The following is a 24,440-nucleotide window of genomic DNA, read 5'->3' as shown; positions in this document are numbered from 1 at the left end:
TACAAGGCAGCAAGTCACATAAGACTCACTGAATCAGCAGAGAGTGGAGACATCAAAGCCTTTTTGAAACACAGCAGCATTACACGCCTGTTTCAGGTGGGCGTGCTGCTGACCTAGTAACCCACCTGCGTGCGACACACTACAGCACAACAGCCTGGCAAGCACAAACTGCATCAGCTTACTTTAACCAGAGATGGAAATCTGAATAAACCTTAAGAAATGTGAACAGTGCCACAGCCTCTGTTTGAGAGGCTCTCGTTGGTCGAGAGCAACCGAGCTATCAGAGCCGTTGGGCACCAGACCACTTGGGCTGCAGTCACACGTCTTGTGAAATCAGGTAGAGTATTTTAAGATATTAAATCCCCTCTTCCCTTGCTCTCTCACCCTCCATACACACGCAACTCTCGGCCACTGCACTCCACCAAAGTCCACTCAAAATAAGCCAGCTGAATGTGCACACGCTAAAAAGAAAATCAGTGTCTTCATATGATGTTGCCTGAGTCCATACCTAGAGGTCAAGATGAAGTCCGTTATATTACTTCTATTCTAGATGCTCACACAGCCTTATTTATGGTAGCACCTGAGCAGAGTTGTAGAGCTGAGGTATACAGAAGCTGAGTGACTTGCCCAAGGCCTCTCAGCAAGCGTTTGGCAGGGCAGGGATTGAATGCCATGGTCTCCCGAAGGCCAGAAAATCTGCCATGACTGGCCTGCCCTACTGCTATCCCCTACATCATCTCAAAATGCTACAAAGCTTCCCAGTCCACGAAACGTTGAAGCAGAGCGTGAGAACCAGAGAATCTTATTTAGATGACAGCATCAAGGAAACGCACTCTGGTTCCAAAATTAAGCAATAAGGAATAATAAGCAGTATAGCAATCGTGGAGTAATCACAACCTTTTGGTTGTGAAGTGCTTCAAATACCCTTGGGGAATGATTATCTCCCGATAACTACAGACTCTGTGTTGTTGCCTTACTCTTAATAAAGAACAAAGATGCGTCTGGCAGTTTTAAACAATAGTTTAAAGAGAGATGCTTGCAGAGGGACAATTATGCCATGCTACTTTGTAAGTATTTGCAACGAGCACAAATATATCTTGGTTGCTGCAACTCAGATATAACAATATGCAGTGACATAGGGTGAACACATACCCCTCCAAGACTTCTAGGACTGGTGGCAAAAAGAGGCATGCTGCTGAGGGGACCTGCAAAAGCTCCTGCTGTTTGTGCTGACAAGGTAGCAATGATAAAATAGTACATTATCAAATGTGCATAAAGTCCCATTAGCAAGTCATCTTTCTATTTTATGAGTACCTAAAATAAGGGTCTTAAGATTCACACACAATTAGCCTGACTAGGGGTGACCAGGTTATCAATCCTCTGAAAATAAGAAGCAGGGCAAGATATAAAAGGCTAATGTAGTAGCTAATTCTTGTCAGTTGAGTCATCGTAACTGGTCACTTACATGTCCTTATCCTACTCCAGTGGCAAGATAAAATACATACCCTGCTAGCTTAACTTTGCTGTTGAGGAGAAGAAGAGAATATGAAGCTGACAACTCACTTTAGCAGTAGCTCACCAAGAAGCTTTAACTCCCACACATGGCTACACTGCCAGACCACTTGGTTAGGTGCCTATGCATGTTTTCACACGCCTGTGTCTAAGCTACCATTTTGAAAAATGCTAGGTTATAACTTGGTCTTTTGTGAACTGCCTATTTTTTGCAATTCTTTTTGGAAAAGTGCCTGCTTGGAGGGGGGGAAAAAAATCACGTCATAGGGCTCCATGTTTAATGTCCCTTTACAAATAAGACAACCTTACTAATGACCCATCCTATCACCTCAGCTTGGTTTTCAAGACACGGAATGAATGCTTCCTCTCTTGCACACCACCTCCGGTAATAGGCGTTCTGCAAGCCAAATCATGCCCTTAGGAACACTTATTCATGCACATGAAGGGACAAATTATTAAGCCCATACTTATGCAAAATTCCCTGTACATGATGTCTGAAAGAATTCAGCATTGATGAATTATGCATAGCTCACTAATGCACTATTATAGTGTCTACCACAGGTCTCCATAGAATACTATTACTTAATTAGTATTAGTTTCTTGTGTGTTCATTTAAAATGTGTTTCTTTAGAAGGTTCAACAGAAAGATCCATACCACTTTCTATTGCTCAGCTATATAGCATGGGCTCTTGCTATTTTTAGAGCATTCCTTCCAATCCAATCCCTATTTGGTACGGTGAAAGAGAAGATAAATAAGTGACATGTGCTCCAGGCTCAAAGGCCACAGCTGGAATCCCTGTCAATGGTGGCTCTTGGCTTTCGGCTTCAAACCACACTAAAGCGCAGGAGGCACGCTCCCAGTCCCCTCCCATATTGCCAGGCAGAAGCAGTGTTGGGAGATGCCAGGGTGCAGGAGCAGTTCAGGCAATTACGTGCTGCTGGAACAGCCATTCCTCTTCCTCTCCAAAGAGGAAGCAGCAGGATATCTCCCAAGAGTGACTAGTGGGACCACAAGGAAGCTTAAGGAATTGTTATCTGCTTGCTAAATTTCATGTTTCTTTACCGAGATCTCATTTTTCTTCTTTAAAACTGTGTACCATGTATTACATTCAAGGGCTTTACAGTGTATGACCTATATTAACCTTATTTCATTTTGCAGATGGCATTACTGGAACTGGTTAAGCAGTTTGCCTAATGACACATGACGAGCCAAAGGTAGAAAGAGGAAATAAATCAATGCATCCCAACACCTAATCGTAAACTTACTATAATCACTGAGAAAAAATACACCTTTTCTCTCAGCTTATCCACTCACAATGCCGATTTGCTTTACAGACTATTCTGTGGGCTATTTTTTGCCACACCGCTTCTGACTTTGAGCAAGACACAAAATACAAGAGACATCAGTGCAAATCTCCTCTCTACTCTAGCAGAGGCTCATGACCTCCTCCGGCACGATAATACCCATGACAAAACAGAAGTAGGCTGCTGTGGCACATTTTATCCAGTGGAAAGAAGAGTGAACAGGGCCAAAGGAGTAGCAGAAGTGGTACGTGGAGATAGAATCGTGTTGGTTACCGTTAGCTTTAAGATGTGGCTGTTCCATCAGCTACCAAAATACCTGAAGAGTAAGGGGGAAGGGAGTAGAAGAACCACAAACAGCTGAAAAAAACATGGATAGTGTGCTAGCGGTGAGAGTAGCTGCAGCACTTGCATAAAATCTAGCGGAAGTGCTCTGCAGCATGCATGGAGGCACAGAGCAACAGACCTGTCCCTCTCATTGCCACCACCACCATCATCTCCACAATTACACAGTGGCTACCTACAAAAAAGGCAGTCACATCTTTTCAACACCTCGTTCTGACTCTTTGCTGCAAAGATAGTGATGGCTGAATTCTGCAGATTGCCCTAATGTCCAAAAGCCGTCATTTGCATTAAAAAAGCTAAAGGTTATAAAATAACACATTGTCTCTGTACAGGGATATGGATGTGGCCAGGGGCTAAGAGGAGAATAGTGACTTTCCCTGCTTTGGCAGAGTGTTAGTGTCCCACATACAGCAGCTAAAGGGATGCTGGGCGTTTGAGAAGGAACCACGACATTCATTCTCATCACTTTACCAGTAACACACAGGTTGCTGCTAAAACAAGTTGTTGCTCCTTTATGAAGCAACATAAAGGTTGGCCTCTCCTTTCAGATAAGACGCAGGCACTCAGGTTCTCAGCACTGAGCCACGTGCTCCTGCTGGGCTGGGTGAAAAAGCACAACGTTGTGTGAGAAACTAGACTTGATTTGAAAATCTCACCCATTAAGCTTCCTTTACAAACACTGAATTGCATTGCATCATTTACTTGTTCACACTTAAGCTAATCTAAACAATGATAAACTATCCTAAACTGTGATATAATTAAAACAGCACTGATCTAGGTCAGGCTTTTTCCCTCCTGGCATTCTTGGTTTTGGATCAATACATCTCAGTCTCTCAGAATGTTGTCCAGTACATGACATATTACAGACTGAGGCTAAAATCCTGATATATCTACCAGTAATAGCACTGCAATTTGGAAGAAAATAATAAATATGCATGACTGCTTAGAATCACAGCACTACATGGCATATTGCATACCAAGTTTTAGCAACCACATTTAGCTTTGTGCTTTTTAATGTTGATAGCAACTTTGAAACAAATATGTTAACATTAAAACTCAGGTATGCTTACGTATCATCTATTAGCTTGTAACAAAATCACTCAAATTGAAGAAATAGGTGTTTAAAATCCATTTGGAAATACTCCACACTGCACAAAGCAAGTAGAAAATCAGTGTACTTTATCAAGAAGGTGCTATGAATTTTAAAGATTTAAAAAAAACCCCAAAACCATAATACAGCCAAAATCATGACACTTCAATGTCATTTTGAGTGTTTTTCAACACCTCATGATAAAAGCAGTTTAAAATTCTGTTCTGACTCTAACCCAGAGAAAGGCAGGATTGATTTTTGAGATTTAAAAGTCATGTCTTAATGCCACAGCCAGAATCTGTCCAGCATCCAGCCTCTTTGTCATGCAGAGGACTAACAGTCAGCATCGGCCCCTCTTCCACACTGCTCCCTACACACAAGGCAGCAACTGGCACAGGTGGAGGCTTCAGCACCGGGGGATTTCCAGTATCAAAGGCATTTCCCAAGAGCACTTCGTGGCCAATGTCAAGCTTTTGGCTTTGCCTGAAAAAAAAATAGAAGGTGCCAGATCTCACTAGGCTCATCTGTGATGTGTTTGTGTCCTCCTGGCTTTAACAAATCAGGTAGAATAGGTTACTTAGGGGCTTGCACAGGGGGATGAATATTCCATTTCCAGTAATTATGCGATTACTAGGAAAATGTTAGGCACTTTTAGTTTAATTTTTATGATACTTGAAAGCCTTCAGTACAAACAACTTACAAACACATAGATTCTATCATGGACTTTCTGGGCGCAGGTGTTGGGCATTCTCCTGATGCAACAAATATCCAAAAGGTAACACCCTGGAAGGCCCTACCTACACATAAGGCAGCATAGTAAGATGGCAAGCTATGGTTGTTTTTAAAAGGTACCGTTCTTACTCGCAGCTCCTGCTTCCCAGAAGTTCTTGCCCCTCAGAGTGTTTCCTTCTTCTTTCCCCACCTTGATAATTTGACATTTGGCAAAACTGCAAAAGCCCATGTGTGCAGGCTGCAGTGTGGGTGAGAACTTCCAGGTACTGACAGATGTTTTCACCTCTGTCAGTAGGGTTGTTTTACAAGGTTCCTAGCTCTTCAGGTAGCCTGAATACCAAAAAGCCTGCCAGTTCCCTTCAATAAAAAAAACAACCAAAACCTGTGCAGCCACACACCAAGCAGGAGGCACCTCTCTGCTGGGGGTCAGGGAAAGACACACTTCTGGTTTTTTTAGAAATCTCCCCCCCCGTATTATTAATGATGCTTACATGGCAAAACTACCAATTTTATTTCAAAGGGATGCTTTACGAAGGCGTGTTGCTGATAAATTCAGTCAAACTTTTCTGGCATAACAATCTACTGAGCACTACTTTAAAAAATGAAGGAAATCAAAAAGACCCTTAAGCGCCGTCAGAAATAGGCAGCAGCTCATAAAAAGGTATTTAATATGCTGGGGCATTGTTTCTCCACCTCCATTTGTCAACAGCCTGTGTGCTGATCTGGTCATGTACTGCAATCACGGTGAGCATCTCAAACCAAAAGTACCAACAATCTGATTAAACAACTGCCTAGCTTTTGGTTAAAAATAATTGAAACCGATATAGAAATTCACATTTTGTTAGTCCACTGGCAAAATGAAGATGATATTTCAATCTTCAAATCTACATTTTATATATAGGTTTTATATTTTTAAAAACCGACACTAAATAGATATTATCATTTTGTACTTTGGCATTCCACTCGTTTTACTGAAATACTGTGAATGAAAGAAATTGAGTATCAAACTCTCTTTGTGTTAGACGTATATATATCCTCATAGGTATTTAGTGGCAAGTTATTAAATGTCACTATTCATTGAGACAGTACATTTTATGTCTTTCTTACAGAAAAAAAAAATCTATCTAAAGTTTGTAGCTTTGCATGGCAATATTTCAGAGCCTCACTTTGGTATCAATGGCTTCTTCATCCACACTTACATGCTCAGAAATAGAAGTGGAGAAGCAAAACATCACCTGTGTTTTACCAAGCTGTCACTTGCCAAACTGCAGTGGTAGTGATGGTGTCACCATCACACCAGGAAGCATGACTGCCTGGTCTATACCTTTCCTTCTGTAATCCAAAGCTTCTGACATAAATAGCAAAAAGTTGTGGTACTGTCTCTCCATTTGAGCTTGGTCCTAAGCATGCTCTGTTTAGGTCATACGGAGCATAACAGTAAGCAAAGCTACCCAGGCTGCACCCCAAAGAAACAGATGTTTGATGTGAACAGACAGACCCTAACCCGATAAAAGTAAAGCCTTGCAAGGCCCATGCTTTTAATTATGACTTCTAACAATATCTAAATTGGTATTAACATTTTGTGTAGTGAGTCCAATTATTCAGTGTCCGGAGTGGGATCATGAGACATACTACTATGTTTTGTCTTTTATACATAATCTGAAAGAAAACTATGAAAGTTTAAACACGATCTGTGGTTTGTTTTTTTTTTAATAGCAGTCCCTTTTAATTAAGTAAATCTTGATCATGCCATGAGACTAAAAATCAGGAAGTTTAAAAACCTGTCAACTTGGCTCTTCTCTCTCATCCCAATAGCGATGCATACATTTCAATAAAGCAGCTGTTTTTCACAGATACTGAATCACAGCTGAAATTACAAGGAATTACGTGTTCAGCATTTCTCTACATCAAATCACATACAAAGGTATTTAATAAGTATCTACACTGGAAAATACTGGTCTGAAGTGGAGTATAGCAGTGTTGCATATCCCTCATCTATCAACTAAGCACAGTATTCACTTTGCTAGGCATCTTCTGTAGAGTGCTTTAAGGCCCCCAGACATTAGCCCAAAGCAAAAACGTATTGTCTCCATTTAATTGTCTATCTTTTCAAACTTACTGTGATCAAAATGACTGAGTTAAACAAAATGGTTACTAATAACAGGAGACTGTGGTTAACCAGCAAGCTAAGGTGGGTGTATGTGCATGGAGTTCAGAAGAAAAAGATGTGCTGCATGCTGTTTGCTTCTCCAATGTGAATTTATAAAGGGGAGTGAAAGTGCAATATCAAGTGAATTAGCAAGAATTGAAAGGATTAAAATCCCAGGAACCAATGAAGTCAAAGAGAAATAGAAAATGGATTCAGCCCTAAAAAGATAAAACTATTTAACAACTTATTAAAACAGTCCATCATTGTAATTAAAATCCAAGTACCTAGGAAAAAAAATGGCACAAGAAAGGTAATTATTTATAAGGAGACTTTAAAAAGCCATTTATTGTGAATTTGGGAGAGAATCAGCCTGAAAGAGTTGGTAATAAAAAGAAATTGTTTGTTTATTCATAAAACTTATTTTGGTCTAGCATACCACTAAGAATCCGTAACATCTGCTCAATGGCAGCTGTAAGTAACATTAGGAACACTCAGCCGATTTATATCTTTCCTTTTTATTAAAAAATAAACAGGTCTTTTTAAATTATTCACTAGTAAATTAACATAAAAATCAGTGCTGTAGCAACTCACATTTTGTGGAAAGGCATCTGCAAGCTTTGTATGATCATGATGATCTAAACCTTTCTACGTTTCACTGACTACTTTACTCTTTATGTGATGTCCCACCTAATTTAGCAAACGAAAACGTAGAAAACCTACAAGCCATACCAGAGTCACGGCCGTGAATAATACAGAATACACCACTGATACCTCAAATGCCATATTAGTTACCTCCTTCCAATTTGAACGGATTCTGTTCTTACCTTCCCTTTGCCTTCCGCCATTTAAAAATTCCACTCAAATAATCTCAGATCCTCTCCTGCTTCATTAGACAATAACCTCAACTGACAGAACCCTTCTCTGAATTATTTCTGAGTAACAAAATGCAGCGGTGTTACTAATTAATAATTATTTGTTCTGATCTGCAGCATTTTCATACAGAGATTGCAAAGTGCTCTGCACATTCCTGTGTTTCACAGCAAAATTGTGTTCTTAAGACAGTAAAGAAGGCACAGGAACCCTTCAAACCTAAAAGCTTCTCTTTACCCCTGACTAACACTCTTTTTTTTTCACTTAATCTCTTTCAGCAGAAAAATATATTACTTTCTTCCTAGGTTTCTGTCCTGCCTTCACAGTTCTTACTTCCTAATACAAGCAAGTCCCTGCAAATGAACTCACCAAGAAGTTGTTCAAAAGCACAGAGTAGCTCTGTTTATTTTATTAGGATTTTTTTTGTTTACTTCTAAGCAACAAACCAGCATTTCTGCAGTACACTCTGGAGACAGTTAGTTTAAAGCTAAGTGAGCTGTAATTCTAACCCAGGCGCTGGAAATCGCTGTAAATGCCATCGTTACAACAGCACAGGGTCCATCCATCTGAAGTTCCCACAGAAGCCTGCCTCGAAGCTGTAACCGTGCTGCAACTGGCAACCAAGCAAAGTGCTGTGAAGCTAAATTTGCTTACATCCAGAGTAGCTGCAAACACAGTACCTGATTACATCATAAACGTAACCAGTTAGCTATCAACAGCATGTATATGGTATCTCGTTATCAGAGCACCACCTGAAAATGCTACCCCTCCTCTTACCGAGGACTAGAAGTCATGAGAAACATGGCACCCCCTTCCATCACACCCCACCAAACTGCTTTCTCATCCTGGGGCTCGGGTTTGTTTCAAAGCTCCATTTATGCGTAAGGCTTTGTGTTTTCTTTGAGCTCTCTACACGTCCATTTTCCAGGACCAGTGGGAAGGAGGCTTTTGAAGATATATGATACATAATTTTGTATTGCATAATTTAAGTTTAATGTGCTGCACAGAATATGGAACATCGTCATCTGTTTCCTTTTTGGTCCATTAGAGATGAATTAACAAATCTTCTTGATAAACAAGACCTCACCTCTGTGATGTTTGGGATAGGCTGGTAAGTTGGACATTGGATTGGCAGTGTAACTGCAAAGGTGATGGAAGGACGACTTTTTGCTTAAGAAAAAGTCCTGGCGTCATCAAGGAGGAATCTTTTCTACATCTTAGATTTAGGAAGAACTCAACTTGAGAAGTCAGCTGCAGTTGTACACTGTAGGGAAATCACTTTACAGCACAAATGCTAGAGCGGAAGAAACATCAAAGGTGCAAATGACAATCAGATGTCAGACCCCTGTTGACTTGCCATGAAGACTATGGACTTTGCTGTCATCTTTGTCTTTGAAAAAATTCTCTCAAAAGCAGGACTATTACAGACAGCTCTGGGAAAGCTATTGTCTCTGGTAACTATAAAGTAAGCATAGTCAGAAACTAGAAATTGTCTTTATCTGAGAGATGCTGAAATTAAAAACTACCATTTCAGAAAAGGAATTAAAAAAACATAAATCAGGAACATTTCCCAGGGGATGAAATTCCACAGTATAGTATCAAAGAAGGGAATATCTTCCGTTCTTTTCCACATCTTCCCAACACGGTTTGCACTTTGGCAACATGAATCAAAGGAGCAGAGAAAGCCTGGGAGATAGGCTCCAAGTAACCCAGGTACCTACCAAGGAAGTTCAAGTCCCTTGTGCAACTCACCAAAAATGCTGCAAGCAACCACAGAGGCAAGCTGGAAAAAGCCATGGAGCTGTCTTTCCAAACACCACTGAAATGAGCACATTCCTGAAGAATATTGCTATAGCCTATGGTCATATTCTGACAGAAATATTTTCCTTTGAGAAAAGACTGGCAAAGTCTATTAAGAAGACCTTTTAAATTCCGGTTAAAAACTTAGGTTTATAAGGAAGGGAAAATGTTAAATAGAAGCATAAACGTTTGCATTTAAATAGGCAGTCCTGTTTAGCTCAGCGAGGAATGTGTTTGTAGCATCATGAACCCAACAGTTAGCTTGTGTATCCAGCCTGTTTCTCTGCACTTAATGAAGTAATACTTTGAAATACAGCATCAGCACCATCAGGATATTAGCTGTTAAAAGCTAGTGAATATCTTTATATTGATCTCTGTGTGTTTTAAGATGCAGTTTATCTGTAAGGAAACTATCCATAACCTCCTTATGACTAACTTCTTGTTTCATATGACTAATTTTTGTCCCACTTTCATGTCTCAATATGTATTTCACTTATGTTTGTGTCCATCTCGTTATGCTTCTTTGTTTTCCACTGCATTCCTGTTCCTTATGATTAAATGGGTTTCTTCAAAGGAGCATCCATAGTGTTTTAAAATAACCTATTGATGTTCAAGATCACATATTCCATTTTTTCCATTCAACATCTTTCTCTTTAGAAGTCTGATTTCACATTTCTGATGTCATGAGCATATACCTTCAAACTAGATAGGCACGATCACTAGGCCTTGCCACCTTAAAAAGCAACAAAAAAATCCCAGGACCTACAACCCTAAAATCATGCTTAGTTTATTTCCACATCTGTATTAAGTTTCTGTTAAGGGACTGGATTTTCTAACTAGTGTTCCTACTTGCAATCTCTTAAAAGATACTTTAATATTTCATAAGCCAATTTTGTATAATTGATAGATACAGTAAATTAAATATTTATTTCTATTTTTCACTGGTTTAGTAGAATTTAACACCTGCTGCTAACACAATAAAAAAACCAACCTGAAGTATCAGAGAAACAAATAGTACCCTGTACATCTATTGATTTTACATAATATTTCCATGGTTTAAAATTGCATTCTCTCAAACCATTACTTTCAATACCGGAACTTCACAGATGCAAAGTTTTTTGCTAGGAAGCCGTGTTATTTTGATGGCAAGTTTGACTAGAACTATTCGCTGTGCAACGATTTCTGAGTCTGAGGTGATATGAAACTTCTGAAGTTTCAACTCAAATTCTAACAAATTATTTAACATAGAAACAAGGTTTCATTCATGGGGAAAATTAATGCAACAGGGGTGCTTTCTCACCTCTCTGCATCAGTTGTTATAAATTGAAAGTATACCGTTTAGATATTAATTAACATGCTTTGCAAAGATCTTGAATATCAGCAAAAGAAAAATGCTATTCAGGCATTTATGATAGTTTGTTAATAGAAGGTTGAGCCCTCCCAACAGTGTGTTATACTGTCAGTACATGCCCACCCACCGTAACCTATTTCACAACGAGTTTCAAAGGTTGAAGCATAAAGAATAGCCACTTTCTTACAGGTCAAGAAGCAGAAATCTGCAGATCAGGGTTCAAACCCTTCTCTGAGATCCAGTGACAAGTCCTGGGATTTCTGGGGAGTTACCACACTCCTGCTCCTCTACAATTTCTTGTAGGGGCATACTGCTCATTCCATTTTGCTCAGTGCAGGGAGAACACCAAAGCACAGCAAAACAGGCGTATGGGAGGCACGGCAGAACTCTTTCATTTAAAATAACATTTTGGGTGGAGTGCTGTGAAAACAGCTGAAGGGAGGTGACCTCCCTGCTGCTACAGGCAGTACTGGTCAAGCGTGCAGTGCACGATACCATCAGCCTAGAGCACCACGGCAAGCTGTGCCAGCTCCCACCTCCACTGTCGATCCCAGAGTTGGTTGTACCAGTAAATCAGAGTCAGCAGCTCCCACCAGAAAATTTCCAGACTTTCTCTTGCTCCATCTCCCAATTTCAATCGTGACCAAGGATATTCCATCTTCATGCACAGGCAGGGAAAATTTCTGCCTTCTAATGAGAGGAACATATTTCTGCTTATGTCTTAATTTACTAGACCTCACAGAGGTCCTATAAAATGTGCAATGTTGATTTTACATACAAAACAGAGAAGCTAACAGAGTTGTCAAAGGTGATGATAAGTTAGGAGTCATTCTGCTACCTCAAACAATCCTACCCATCTTCTGGCTTCCTGTCTTAACTTGGTATTCTTCTGGTGAGAAGTGCTTGGAAATAGCACTGTTTCTATTAGTAAATGGGGATGGTGGAGGGAGAAGTCAAGCAGTGTTGTGGATAACACAAAATCAAACAAACAGGTACAGAGCTGACAAATGTCATTTGTTTTACACTGGTATTTCTTCTTTGACTTGAGCAGAGGGTGTATATTGCTATTTTCTGATTACAGCAGAATACCAATAATAGAATAGACCTTTCACAAAATTAGCAAACTGAGTTGCCAGGCATCCTGGTATGACAAATATGAATGGCCCCAGATAACTATCTCCCCTCAGGTATGGCTGTATAGGCTACCACACAGTTCAGCAAGAACATAAATAAATGCATAACAAAACATGGCATTGCATGCACATCTGGGTTTCTAGCTTAACAAACTGCAAACAAATGAGGTTTTACTGCATGCACTCTAACTCTGTTCTCCCTTCACAGACTCTTTGTATCTTTCTTTTCCCCAACTTCTCTGTTTCCCTTACGTATTACTCCTGTCCTCTACTTACTCATACAGGGTTCTGTTGCTCTTTTGACTCTGCTGAAAAGACTTTTCATTAGAGCTTGCCCTAGTGTTTCTCAACCACTTCCCGTTCCTTCACTTCTGATTCCCTATACATAAATTATTGAGTTCCAGACAGATTTTTAAGTCTCATCTTGCATTCCTTCAAGGTCTGCTTTACTCAAGCCCAACGTTTTTTTTTTGTGTTACTGCTCTTTGCATGGACTCTCATCAGTAATTCAAACCTGAGGCTATTGTGATTACATTGTTAGAACTTTTCAACTCCAAGCTTATCTATCACGCCTACATTATTTCTAGTGATTAGCCGCAGTATTACTGTTAAGCTTGTAGGCAATTACACCATTTAAGGGAGCAGCCTTGTACTGCCTTACTGAATATGCAGCTATTTGCATTTTTATACCACTGGCTTTTTTATTTCCCCCCACTCTGTACCAGAATAAATGAAGTCAGTTGTTCCTGCAGAGACCTCTTTTAGACCGATTGTATTTAAAGACCATGCATCTTTTGATCTAACTCCTAATTCAAAAACTTTTTTAGTCCATAATATCATTAAAAATTTTGAGACAGACTGTGTCACTCTGACCCGCTCTGTATCTTTGTATTCCACAGCACATTTTGTGCTCGTTCTTGCACTCAACTTTCAGTGATGTTAACCAGAGCTCTGAACATGCAGAACAACCGCAGACTATGCAGAATGCAGCACATCTGCTGCAGCAGACAGGAAAGTTATCAACTACTAATATGATTCCATAGCGTTAATTACTGTCCTGATGAGCCTCTTACAGCAGCCAACTGCAACCACTTCTACGTATTCAAGACAGTAACCAAGGCTATGTTCCTAAAATGACATACAGCACTGCATCTGCATGATGCAAAGTGCTGAAGTAGTACAAACTCTGCAAGTTCAAATTTATCTAAAATTCTGAAGGAATGGGCAGATCATTGGACAAATGAGGTATTGTCTGCATGCATGCAGACAGAAGAGAGCTGACATAAACATCATTTTATGCGCTCTCAGTAAACTGACAGAAATTCAGAAATGTGCTCATGCCCACACTAGATCTAATCTGTACTGCCAGAAGATCACAGCCAAAGAAAATTGGGATTCTTCTCTACCATTTGACAACACAAGTGGGAGAACTCTCTCTCTGCACTGCGCTTTGTTCTCTGGCGACAAGCAATCAGATGCAAGAATACGCTGCGTTTCAACATCTACCTTCCTCTGCCAGTGAGTGCAGCTCAGCCAAGCTGGAACAGCAAGCAATCCCCGTCACACCATAGACTCACTTTGACTCCTGCTTGGTTGGAGGGAGAGAGGAAATGGCCACCAGACTGTGACTGAGAAAGCCTTAGTCACCAGTCAGGCAGTAAGTCCTCTTCCTCTACATTCTGAAGAGTAAGGACTTACTAGTTTGTCCCCAGCCCTAAACTGGACCTCCAGACCAGAGCTTAACACCATCTGTCACCCTGGAAAGCACTCGGAGACAGTTGACATCTGTAGAAAGGAGCTACCAATTTTGACCCGGTCTGCTTTTAGAAGGTGACAGCCACACATCACCCCTGACTTCTGAGGGACCTTTTACAGGGTAAAGTGTACCCTTTACAGATAAACTGTAAACTCAGTACAGTTGGTTTTATTTCAGACGCGTAAAACAAGACACAAATTGAAATCTTGTTTTATATGTTACCGAGCCTCCTCCCTTGGTTTGCCTTTCATCTGGAAATGGTCTGGGCTCTAATAACTGACTGACTTCGTATCAAATTACAGCTGAAGTTATAGACACATAATTAAATCAAACTTTTCTTTAAACTTAATACAACTCACATGCTATTGAGGGGACCCTCAACTTCTCGTTTGAGTGTGGGATTTAAAGCCAGGAACTCACAACTGATCTCAGCCTGACTTTTGACTTGTCTGTTATTATCTTCATCTCGTACTTCAGAGTGCAATTGTAAGATTTATTCTGCTAATGTCAGTATGAGCTTTGAAGATGTAAAGTGCCAAGTATTATTACTTATTCAGTAGTCTTGTTTCCTACGTAAGTCACATTTGCGCAAAGCATGCCTAGCTTTTCAGTCAAATTTTGCTAGTTTGGTTTCCTTTTTTCTCTTTCATTTTTCATGAAACATTTGCTTGGTAGAAGTTTTGGATTGTGGCGGTCCACATCCAGCAGTAGGAAAGTCATCCCTTGCACCTAGATAGCATGTTTACAGCCATACCACCTAACCCTGGTCAAAACAAATCTTTGCAAGACAGTGCTCAAAACAACAACAGCTATTGGTACCTTAGAATTTGTCTTCCCATTATTCATACTAAAAATGGACCTGCACCAATATTAATGACAGTATAAAAACCTTACTTAGAGCTGGGGTGAAAGCTTTGCATAGCCAGGCATTATCCTGTGATGTTCCAAACGACATTTCTTGGACTCTCTCTTCTTATAATCATTAAACTGTTATATCTTTTCTTAATTCAGGACTAGGCTTTTGTGCAGTGAGATGTTCCTGTCTCCAGGATTTTTGAGGAAACCTCTTCATGCAGTACTCCCATGTCCTGAGGTTTTTTTTGTGGGAACCTTGTGGCACTGCTCTCTGCTTTTAGAGACAAGGACTGGATACTACAGCCCTCGGCCAGTCTCCCTCTGGATCCAGCACAAGGCCAGCCTATTTGTGCCTTTAAGTTTTGGTAAGGTTTGCTGTGAAAATGGTGAGTGTGTATTAACTAGAACCACTCCTGTGAATCAGGATGAAGGATTGATAGTGGGCTCTCCTGAGAACTGCAAGACACAGCTTTTCTTCACCGTTTGGCTATATTATTTCTGTTCACTTTGGAATGAACAGTATCAAAGCATCTAAAAAAATTTCTGCTCACACATTTAATATGTTTTAATTTTCTTCTTCTAGACTATCAGCATCAGACACCTTATTGCCTCAGCCACCTTCTGCTAATTTTGCAGGGGTTTTTTGTGCTAGAGACTTTAGAAGTTAGTTTGTTTTAGCACTAACTCATTCCCTTTCTAAATTCAATTTTTACATTAGTCAGTATCTCAACTTACAATTTATTTGACTAACTGCTTAATGACCTATGAAAAAATTGTTTTAAACCCGTACGTTTAGTAGAGCTGCAGAAGAACATACATCACTCCTTCGTGATCTTTCCACAGGTACTTGTTTAGTTATATATAATGAAAACAAGTATCTTTCACACGTCACTGCTGTGTTTCCCTTAGCTTCCCAAAGAGTGACATAAAAGGAGCTGTACAATCAAGACCAGCTTTCACAGTCAAAATTACACAGATGAAGTTTTCACTTTTAAAGTATAGTACATTTACTTAATCACTTCCTCCACCTCTCCCCCCGTCTTCATATCTTAATTAATATGAATTGTTACACAGAACAATAAAGATTTTGTAATTGGGTAATATGGTTAAAATGTGATTTTCCAAAATAAAAACCTCATATATGACTGAAATATGCAGTTCAGTCAATCACGCCTTTACTGAAGAGTTCTCTTCCTTGTCTTGGCAGTTTCTGATGTCTGTGTCAAAAAATAAAAGTTAAAAAATGGCCTCTCATAAGAGAACTGTGTACAAGAACCTGTTTTTTTTTTTAAAGACATCATGATGAAGAAACATAGAACAGTTCCCACTGGTATGGGGAGTCCGGCACTCCCATTTGTGTTCCTTAGGACTGTTTATTCCAAGAGGCTACAAAGACACAGATTTGAGTGTCTCCTGTAGAAATGGATGTGACTCACACAAGTATACACCAGACAGTGAAAACCACTAATTAGTCTGCTCTACTCATTGTCTGGAAGCTGTTTGGTAGAGTCAAAGATGAAGTCAGTTTCCCTTGAGAAGCTCATGTATTCAAACCACCACCAAGACTTCAAGAAGCTCAAGAAATGGCAGTGGACGTTATAAACCAATGACCAAAAATTCCTTGATTCAATGCTGAGATTTTCACCCAGTCAGCTTTCTGAAAACAATGTGCTCCTTCAGTAGTGACACAGAGCCACGGATGTGCAATCCTACCTGCCATTATGTCCTCCTTAGCACTGCAAGGATTATTCTTGCTAGGTGAGTCACTGTCCTTAGAGGGCTGTCAGCCTCTTTCACTCAGAAATAGGTTCTTAAATATTCCAGAAGAATTTTTAGTGTGTCAGTCAAGTCTGTAAAGGTGTGGTTAGAATAATTTAAGAGAACTGGGTGCCTGCTCCCATTCTGATGTCTTTCTCCTTATGTACTGTGATAGAGAAGGAAGAAAAAGTAGTCATGGTACTTTGGAGGTACTATGAAAAAGTAGTCATGGTACTTTGGAGGTACTGTTTCAGACACGGGAGGAGCCAAGAGCCAATGCTTCAAATAAAGGCAAATTATTATCACACCTCACTGTGAAGCCACTTTTTCCCAAGTTCTTGCAGATGCAAGCATTAACATCTTGTACACAGGCATGTTGTACAAAGCACCGTTTCTACAACTGGCCTCCGCCTCCAGTGCACTGCTGGGATCTGCACGTCTCACTGGGCTCAACCTCACTCACTGGTGTGTAGCAAATGGCTTCCGCTGAGTCCTGCAAGGGCTGTGATTCAGAGTACAGATGTTTGCCTACAGAAATAGCCTATGCAAACTGCTTTGAATATAAAAGCGTATGGGCACACCACCCCAGCCTAAGCTGGGGTTAAAAGCATTCTTTTAAAATCCCAGCCAATGCAGAGGTGCCCATTTTCTGGCCTTTTACCATCCCTTTTCAAGTCTGTGCAGCTGGCCTCACGTCCAGTGGCTGAACCCCCACCTCCTCGCTGATTCAGACTAAATGTAACACGCTGTGGTTCCCAGCATACACCAATAATTCCTCAAGCCAGCACAAGGAGGCTGTATAGACATTTTGGAAAGTTATTTGAGAGAGGAGACAACTGGGTTGTATTCCCTGCTCAGTTAATTGCTTTGTGCAAAGCAGAGCAACTTTATCAGGAGGGACTGAGATCCTTAATAGCAAATACACTGTAAAATCAACCCTTGTGTGGGAGAACCACCTCAGTCAGAGAGACCAAGTCCCAGACATCCCAGGCAAGCTTTTTAACCATGGAGCTAGTGATAAATCAGCATGGTGTTACTCTCTCAGCCTTCTGAGTCTCACAAATGAGACACATGGGAAATACATATATTTTATATATATGTTACAACACAGCTTGTGGCTCTGTGCTTCAGAATCTAGGTGAATGTGTGCATGCTCAGCAATGGCAATGTAAACATCTGTAAGGCTAGGATTTTGTGCTTCCTACATGATAGGCTTACATCATGCACTGTGAAATGCAAACAGTCTAAGGACTGCAGCCATGTCCTCAGTTGCACTGATACAGCTGCATGCAAGGCAAGGCTGTAAACCAGATTGTTGAGGCGGTGACCATTTAAAAAAAAAAAAAAACCAACACTGCCAACAAATAATAAAAAAAAAAACCCACAACAAACTAGTTACCCATTTCCAGAGTAATTTTCAACTGTGTTACTTTGAAAGCTCAGTTTACAACACAGCATGACAAGCACTTCTAATGGCACGGCTGAAGGAGCAGCAAATTCTGGTGTCAAGGACAGGAGCAATTGGCCAGCAGCAGCAAAGACTTCTAAAGCCAGTTTTGCAGTTGAATCCACTACACTGTGTAACTCATGTCCCCACATAAAACTAATCACTGGAGTCAAGTTTATCAGAGGTGTTGCTTTTTTATCTTCAGACAAAAGTTGCCAGGGCCTGCCATATCCACAAGATCACCTCTTGGGGTTTTTTTTTTTTTTTCTTTCTTTCTTTTAAATCATGGCACCAGTTGAAAAAATAAATGGATACTAAAGCTAGAATTTAAACATAACATGCCAAATTACTTTCTCCCCAAAATGCTACAAATATGCAGATCAAACAAAAGTCAACTGGAATTCGAGTTTCTAAGCAGTTCTGACAAGTCAGTCTGAAAACCTGGCCTTCAATACATGTACATCGGGCACCAATTAATTCTTATTTTTACACCTATCCACAAAGAAAAAGCAAGAGACTGAAGTAAGAAAATTACTGCACATATTTAGATGGATAAGTATCTTGTAAAATGAATAACTATGCAAGGAAAATCATTAACAATAGAGCCATCTGCTGTATTTCAAAAAAACTACACCAGCAAAAAATCTGAAAATGTTAAAATGCTTTTACAATTTTTCACTATTCCATGGTATAAAAAGTAATCATAATGATTAGTACATCAGTTTGAAGGACAGGAAATGTGTATTTCTTACACCTCTTCTAATTAAAAACAATATGTACTGGCATAATACTAATCCTCTGTATCTAATGATACTAACTGACGTTGTAGCTGAGCATGTGAAAAGGTTGAAATGCTTCCCATTCCATTTGAAGTAGATAAGCATGGTGGTATATAAGGAGACAATGAGGTCAGCAGCAAGTTGAATATTTATTTAAATACTGACAAGACACTTGGATGATTCCTTCTTGCTCTAAAATAAGAAGAAATTCCAGGTCTGAAGAGCTTACACTAGGAAAAAAAAAAATCAACAAAAAAATTAGAGAAAGTTTAGAAGACAAACCCAAGTGGTTCTTAGTATATCTTTACGCTTCTCTCTATCAATATACTTGAAGAGCCCTCTTTCAAGCACGGTGGAAGAAGGAGGTGTCTAGAACAGAGTTCAAAGAATATCGCTTTATCAGCCAATTCCCGGTTTTGCATCTGAAAGATGGCATTAAAACACAGTCCTAAAATCCTGGTTAAACTAGGGAAAATTATACCAGAACAGGCCCAAAGCTGCAGAGAGAATATACTGCTGTAAATCTGGGCTCAAATGGTTGCTTCGCTACATTCAGTCTGCAATGGCTGTAGCTATGCAAAAAAGTAACACCTACAAACTATACGCAGCCCCTAAAAGTTCTATACTGCTCATGGGAATGTGTTTCTGAGCTGAAAGGTTCAGGCTAAAAGACAGACAGACTCCTAAACATCAGGTCAGATGTAATCGAGTTTTCAAAGACAGGGAAGACCGAACACCTTTTGAAGCGCCAATTAATTGCCGGTAGTGAGTGCTACTGCTTTTGAGTGTGCCAGATAAAACCAGTTATAACCGAGTCCATCCCAGCACCTGCTGGAGCGCGTGGTATTCTTCCCCTCATTGCACGTCCAGTACAGTTGGTTTCCCGAATCGCACTCGTATAGAGGTGGTTAGAAGAAGTGATCGCAAACCAGAAACGAGAGCTGTCAGCACGAATCTTCACAGGGAAGTTCCCCCTGCATTTAAAATAAGCTTACGAGCCATCTACCTACACCACATCTGTAGCTCACCACAATTGCCTGGATAATATGCATATCTGCCCCAAATGTATATATCCTTATTAAATATACCAAGGATCAGACATTTGACAACAAATATTTGTTCCTACAAGTTTTGTCATTTAGCAGTTTTAAGTGTTATTTAACATTTCATGCAGTTTTTTAGGTTATACAAAACAAGCGACACTTCATTACTACACCTGCAACTTCAGTAATTGCTGAATAACAGTTTTTGCCTATTATCGGCAAAACAACTTTTGCAACTAGAATTTTTTAAGCTTCATAAATAACATAGCAAAGACATTCTTAGCTTAAAAAGAAAAACACATATATTTACCTGCCATCATAGCTATCATACTGGCTTTGTAGACATTAGCAAGGGACCCCAGTTCACCTGTTGCCAAGATTGTTTTCATATGAGCTTCTCCACAGGCCTCACGACACTGACGGATCTCCTCATAGAGACCTGTGGATAAAAGCATGTGAAAATGATCAAAGTTGTCTGAGAGACATTTTCAAGTATGGCTGTAATTTCCACTTCTGGATTAACTTCCAATCTTATAATTAGTCATAGCAATCAAGAACTTAAGTTTTGTAAGTTCAATAAATTACACGACTGGAGGTAATTAACAATGCCACACAGTTTCAGACTTAACTTAATAGCTATCAGTGTTGGTTCTCCCAAAACTAAGAATGTGCGCAGTATGCCAAACACTCATGAATACATCAGGAGTAAAAACTGCTATGATAGTCAAGATTGATTTTAAAACAGTGTTTTCAGCAATAAGTATGGTAGTACATTTAATCAGTACTCAGGGACAGTTATGTTTTCCTGTCCACATCACGTCATCACCCTCTCTGTCCCCTTCAGCCACATTTGCCAAACAGCTTAGCCTAAAAGACACCAAAGGTGTGACCAGGTTGTCTAATTACAAATATTAGTGCCACCTGAGATGCCATGACATATCCCCCTTGGCTTCCAGCTGCCACTCCTGGAGGCTCCACATCTCCCTTCGGTCTCCTACTGTTTTCCCTAGTACCATGGGACCATCTCGGGAATTCTGATTATAAAGCTAGATGCCTGTGTTTAGGCATCTGAATCCCACTTTAAGCTTCTTGAAACTAAGGTTTTCCTGAAAAAATCAATGCGGTCTGCTAATATCCCTGGTGAGGAGAAACGGAGGCCTGGGATCACACCCTAAGGACCAGCAAATCCACATGGATCTGTGTTTACGAACCACCTCAAGTAGTTGCATTGCCCACAAGGTTACCGAGAACTTGGACCATCCTGTGCCATGACCTCAGACGGCCCCAGCAAGGGTGAAGGAGGCAACGCGGCAGGAGGGCCAGCAGGACATCATCTGCCTAGCATGCTGTGGAGCTACAGCTCCAAGGGCAGAGCTGGACCCTCGCTTCTGATGCCCACGCTTGCTGAGGCAGCCGGCTGGAGATCAGGAAGGAGGTTTGTCACGAGCCACTGTTATACAGACAAGCACCGCCACTCGCACTGACACAGCCAGCAGGACTGACTTATATCAAGGCTTTCAGATCAGAGATAAAGCAGACCACTGTATCTTCACACCACTTGAAAAACAAAAAGCAAACCCTGCCCTGGAGTTGCCCCTCCCTCCCCACAGAGAGCTCCACCGCCTCTGGAGGGCCTCTGGCTATCAGTCTGTCTTCTGACCTTCAGCTCTCCTTAGCTCTCATCTCCAAGCAGTCAGCACGCCCCTAAGACAAACCAGCACGCATCCCACCTGCTCACCGCTTCTTGGTGAACTGCCACTCAACCAGCCGGCCACCGGCTGCAGCCAGGGAGAAGCAGGGACAGGGAGGACAGGCCAGCATTTGGCTGCTCACAGACGTTGTCCAGAGCAGACCACCCCCTCACAAACTACTGCTTTCGGATCTACAAAGTGTCATGGCCAGAGGCATGCTTAACTTTCTAACAGTTTTATATTTTCACAGACTCAGTAAGGACTGGAATAAATTTGGACATAACCAACTGCATTTTTTAAAAAAAGGCTAGAACTTGCAGATCCGGTCAGGTAATGCAACACAGGGAGCACAGGGAAACCCTCCCACCCTTTTTTTGGCAAAATTCAGCAGTGCTCCCACAAAATTTTAAACATAGGGAGCTTAAAATAGCTAGAAATTATCAAAACATAGCTGTTAGAAGCTGGCCACTTGGGGATGATTAAGACTCATCCAGTGTTAATGGTGGGGAGAAAAGCAGCACTTACAGTGTACAGTCACCATTTCTGGTATTTGAATTAAAAAAAAAAAAAAAAAGACACAAAATAAGCAAACAGGATCCTCTGCAAGAGAGTCCTTTTCACGAATTGTATTCAATCTTCAAACACATAATTGAAAAGTTTGTTTATGGAAGGCTAAAATACAGCTTTTAACAAATCTTTCTTGCTAAAAAAGTCCAGGATATGGCTATGGAGACTAAATTTTTTCAGCAATACTAGCTTTCTTTTCTCCTCAGTCCTCAAGCAAGACCTGGAAACACACAGTAGGGTTTGCCAGCTGCCGTACGGCTGGACCTCCCCTCCACCCATGATGCTGCCGCATCCTACTGATGCCATCAGCACACCAGGTAGACGGGGCTAGGATTGCTGGGGTGGTGCTCTGAGACGTACTACACACATTAGTAGACAACTGGCTAATGCACTTAGCAAGTCACTTTATAGACACCAGGCTTCACCTTGTTTCTTACTGTGTACCAAAGGTGTGAATTAATCAGTACTAGCATGCAGCCTAACGTTTTATTGATCAATTGATGATACTCCAGAAACCTACATCAAATCGAGACTCAAAAAGGAAATACAAAGAACCTGTGCTATTTTCTTGTGCATTTGGTAACACTGCTCATGTTAGATCCAAATGCAGTCTCTTTTTGTGGAGTGACTCTTTCCTAAAGCTTTTGGAAAGCCAGAGAAAGCAGCTTTCATGTTCTTCTAGTTTCAATAACAAGAAGAAAAGACTCGAGTTTTCTCTACCTTTAAGATACGCCACCAAAAATGTCAAAATAAAATCAACAAAATGTACATTTAGGTTGGATTCCATGAAAAGAAATTATATCCTCATAGCTACTGTTCGCTGGAGTTAGTACCGCAGCTACAGCATCTTCCCTATTGTTGGAAGGTACTTTTAGATACAGTTAGTACCAAGATCATTTGAACAGTCTCACTATCTGACAGCACGCATCAACCCACAGACAGGAACAACTGAGGATCTTCAATCATCCGTGTCTATCAGGTTAGCTGAGGTGGTGGAAAAGTGGGCATACTTTAATGGGGCAGGTGTGTAGGTAATAAATACGGCCCTTTTTTCAGAGACCAATTATTGCAGACAATAGCTGGCATTCATAGGACATTCTCAGCCCGACAGTAGAAGCATAAATAGAAATGCAACTACCTCTGGGGCAGAGAAAATTAACCAGAGCACCCCAGTCCCAGTACAAGCAGGGACTGCTTTGATACGGAACAAGCGCAAAAACTCCTTTCAAAAATAAAAAAGAGGTTTCAGTACTCAGTCAGGTTTAAATCAACACACAAGTAACTTGATTATCCTGAAACTTCCTGGAAAACATCTAAAGTATGGGTGGAGTTAATCACACTTGAAAATGCACTCAGTGTTTCAAGGGGTCCAGGGCTTCTTCTGGGACAGTCTGCGCTACCAAAAAGTCCATCACTAAACTACTTGGTTCTGTCAAGCTGATCAGTAGCAGAAGCAGAGCTGGACACTGTGGTTCTGGGAATATCTGCAACCTGTGCAGAACACCAGTAATTGACACAGCAGATAGAGCTTCTCTGGTTAGCAGTAGTGGCAGAAAGCTTTTGGGAAAAACCTCTATCACAGAAAACCCCACAGGCATATTTTCATATTTCACAGGACCACCATGAAGAGGTTGCAAGAGATTCTCCTTCTGACTGCTAAAAACAGGGAAAAGACAATCAAGAGTTCTCAAAGCAAATGGCCAATACTGTGTAGCATCTTGAACACAGCACCAACACACCAACACTATCCATTCTAAAAGAAGTCTAAGCCTTAAGCCAGGAAAAACAAGGAAACAAACAAACAAAAAAAACAAAACCCAAAGCAAGCCAACTTACCTAGAATATATTTGGAGCCAGATGCTCACTGATGTAGTCTGTAGTGGCTCTACTGACTTAGCTGTTAAAATGGATGTCACATAAGAACTCTTCTACTTTGCCCCCACTTAAGATACCTTGCTGCTTTCCTGAACGTTAGATCTGCTTTTATTGGATGCATTTATTAAAGTAAGAAAAATTCAGATTTTATAGGAATGAAAACAATGCTTTCATAGCTGTGGTTTTAATTCCACTGTTATGAAAGATAAGTATTGGAAGGTGGCTTTTTTGTAGTTTTCCTAAAAGTCTAACTATTCAGTACAAACATTACATTGATTTTTTGCAGCTATTAAATGCACCACAGAAAACGTGCCTCCCCCTAACACATCTCTCAGGCAAACCTCCCTGACAATTACTGCTGGCTATAATCTGCCCTAGATTGTCT

General features: G+C 40.5%; 1 protein-coding gene across 2 annotated transcripts in view; it reads right to left on the bottom strand.

Annotated features, from left to right (window-relative positions):
* Positions 1–24,440, bottom strand: part of DERA (deoxyribose-phosphate aldolase) — a 62,381-nt gene that overhangs the window by 17,162 nt on the left and 20,779 nt on the right. For both annotated transcript variants that reach the window (XM_076342151.1, XM_076342140.1), the window contains exon 6: positions 20,233–20,361. In XM_076342151.1, coding sequence (XP_076198266.1) covers positions 20,233–20,361 — 129 coding nt within the window. The remainder of the gene's footprint in view (positions 1–20,232; positions 20,362–24,440) is intronic.

Source organism: Aptenodytes patagonicus, chromosome 1, assembly GCF_965638725.1.
Source record: "Aptenodytes patagonicus chromosome 1, bAptPat1.pri.cur, whole genome shotgun sequence".
NCBI classification, from domain to species: domain Eukaryota; kingdom Metazoa; phylum Chordata; class Aves; order Sphenisciformes; family Spheniscidae; genus Aptenodytes; species Aptenodytes patagonicus.
This window is presented reverse-complemented; position numbering and strand designations above follow the sequence as displayed.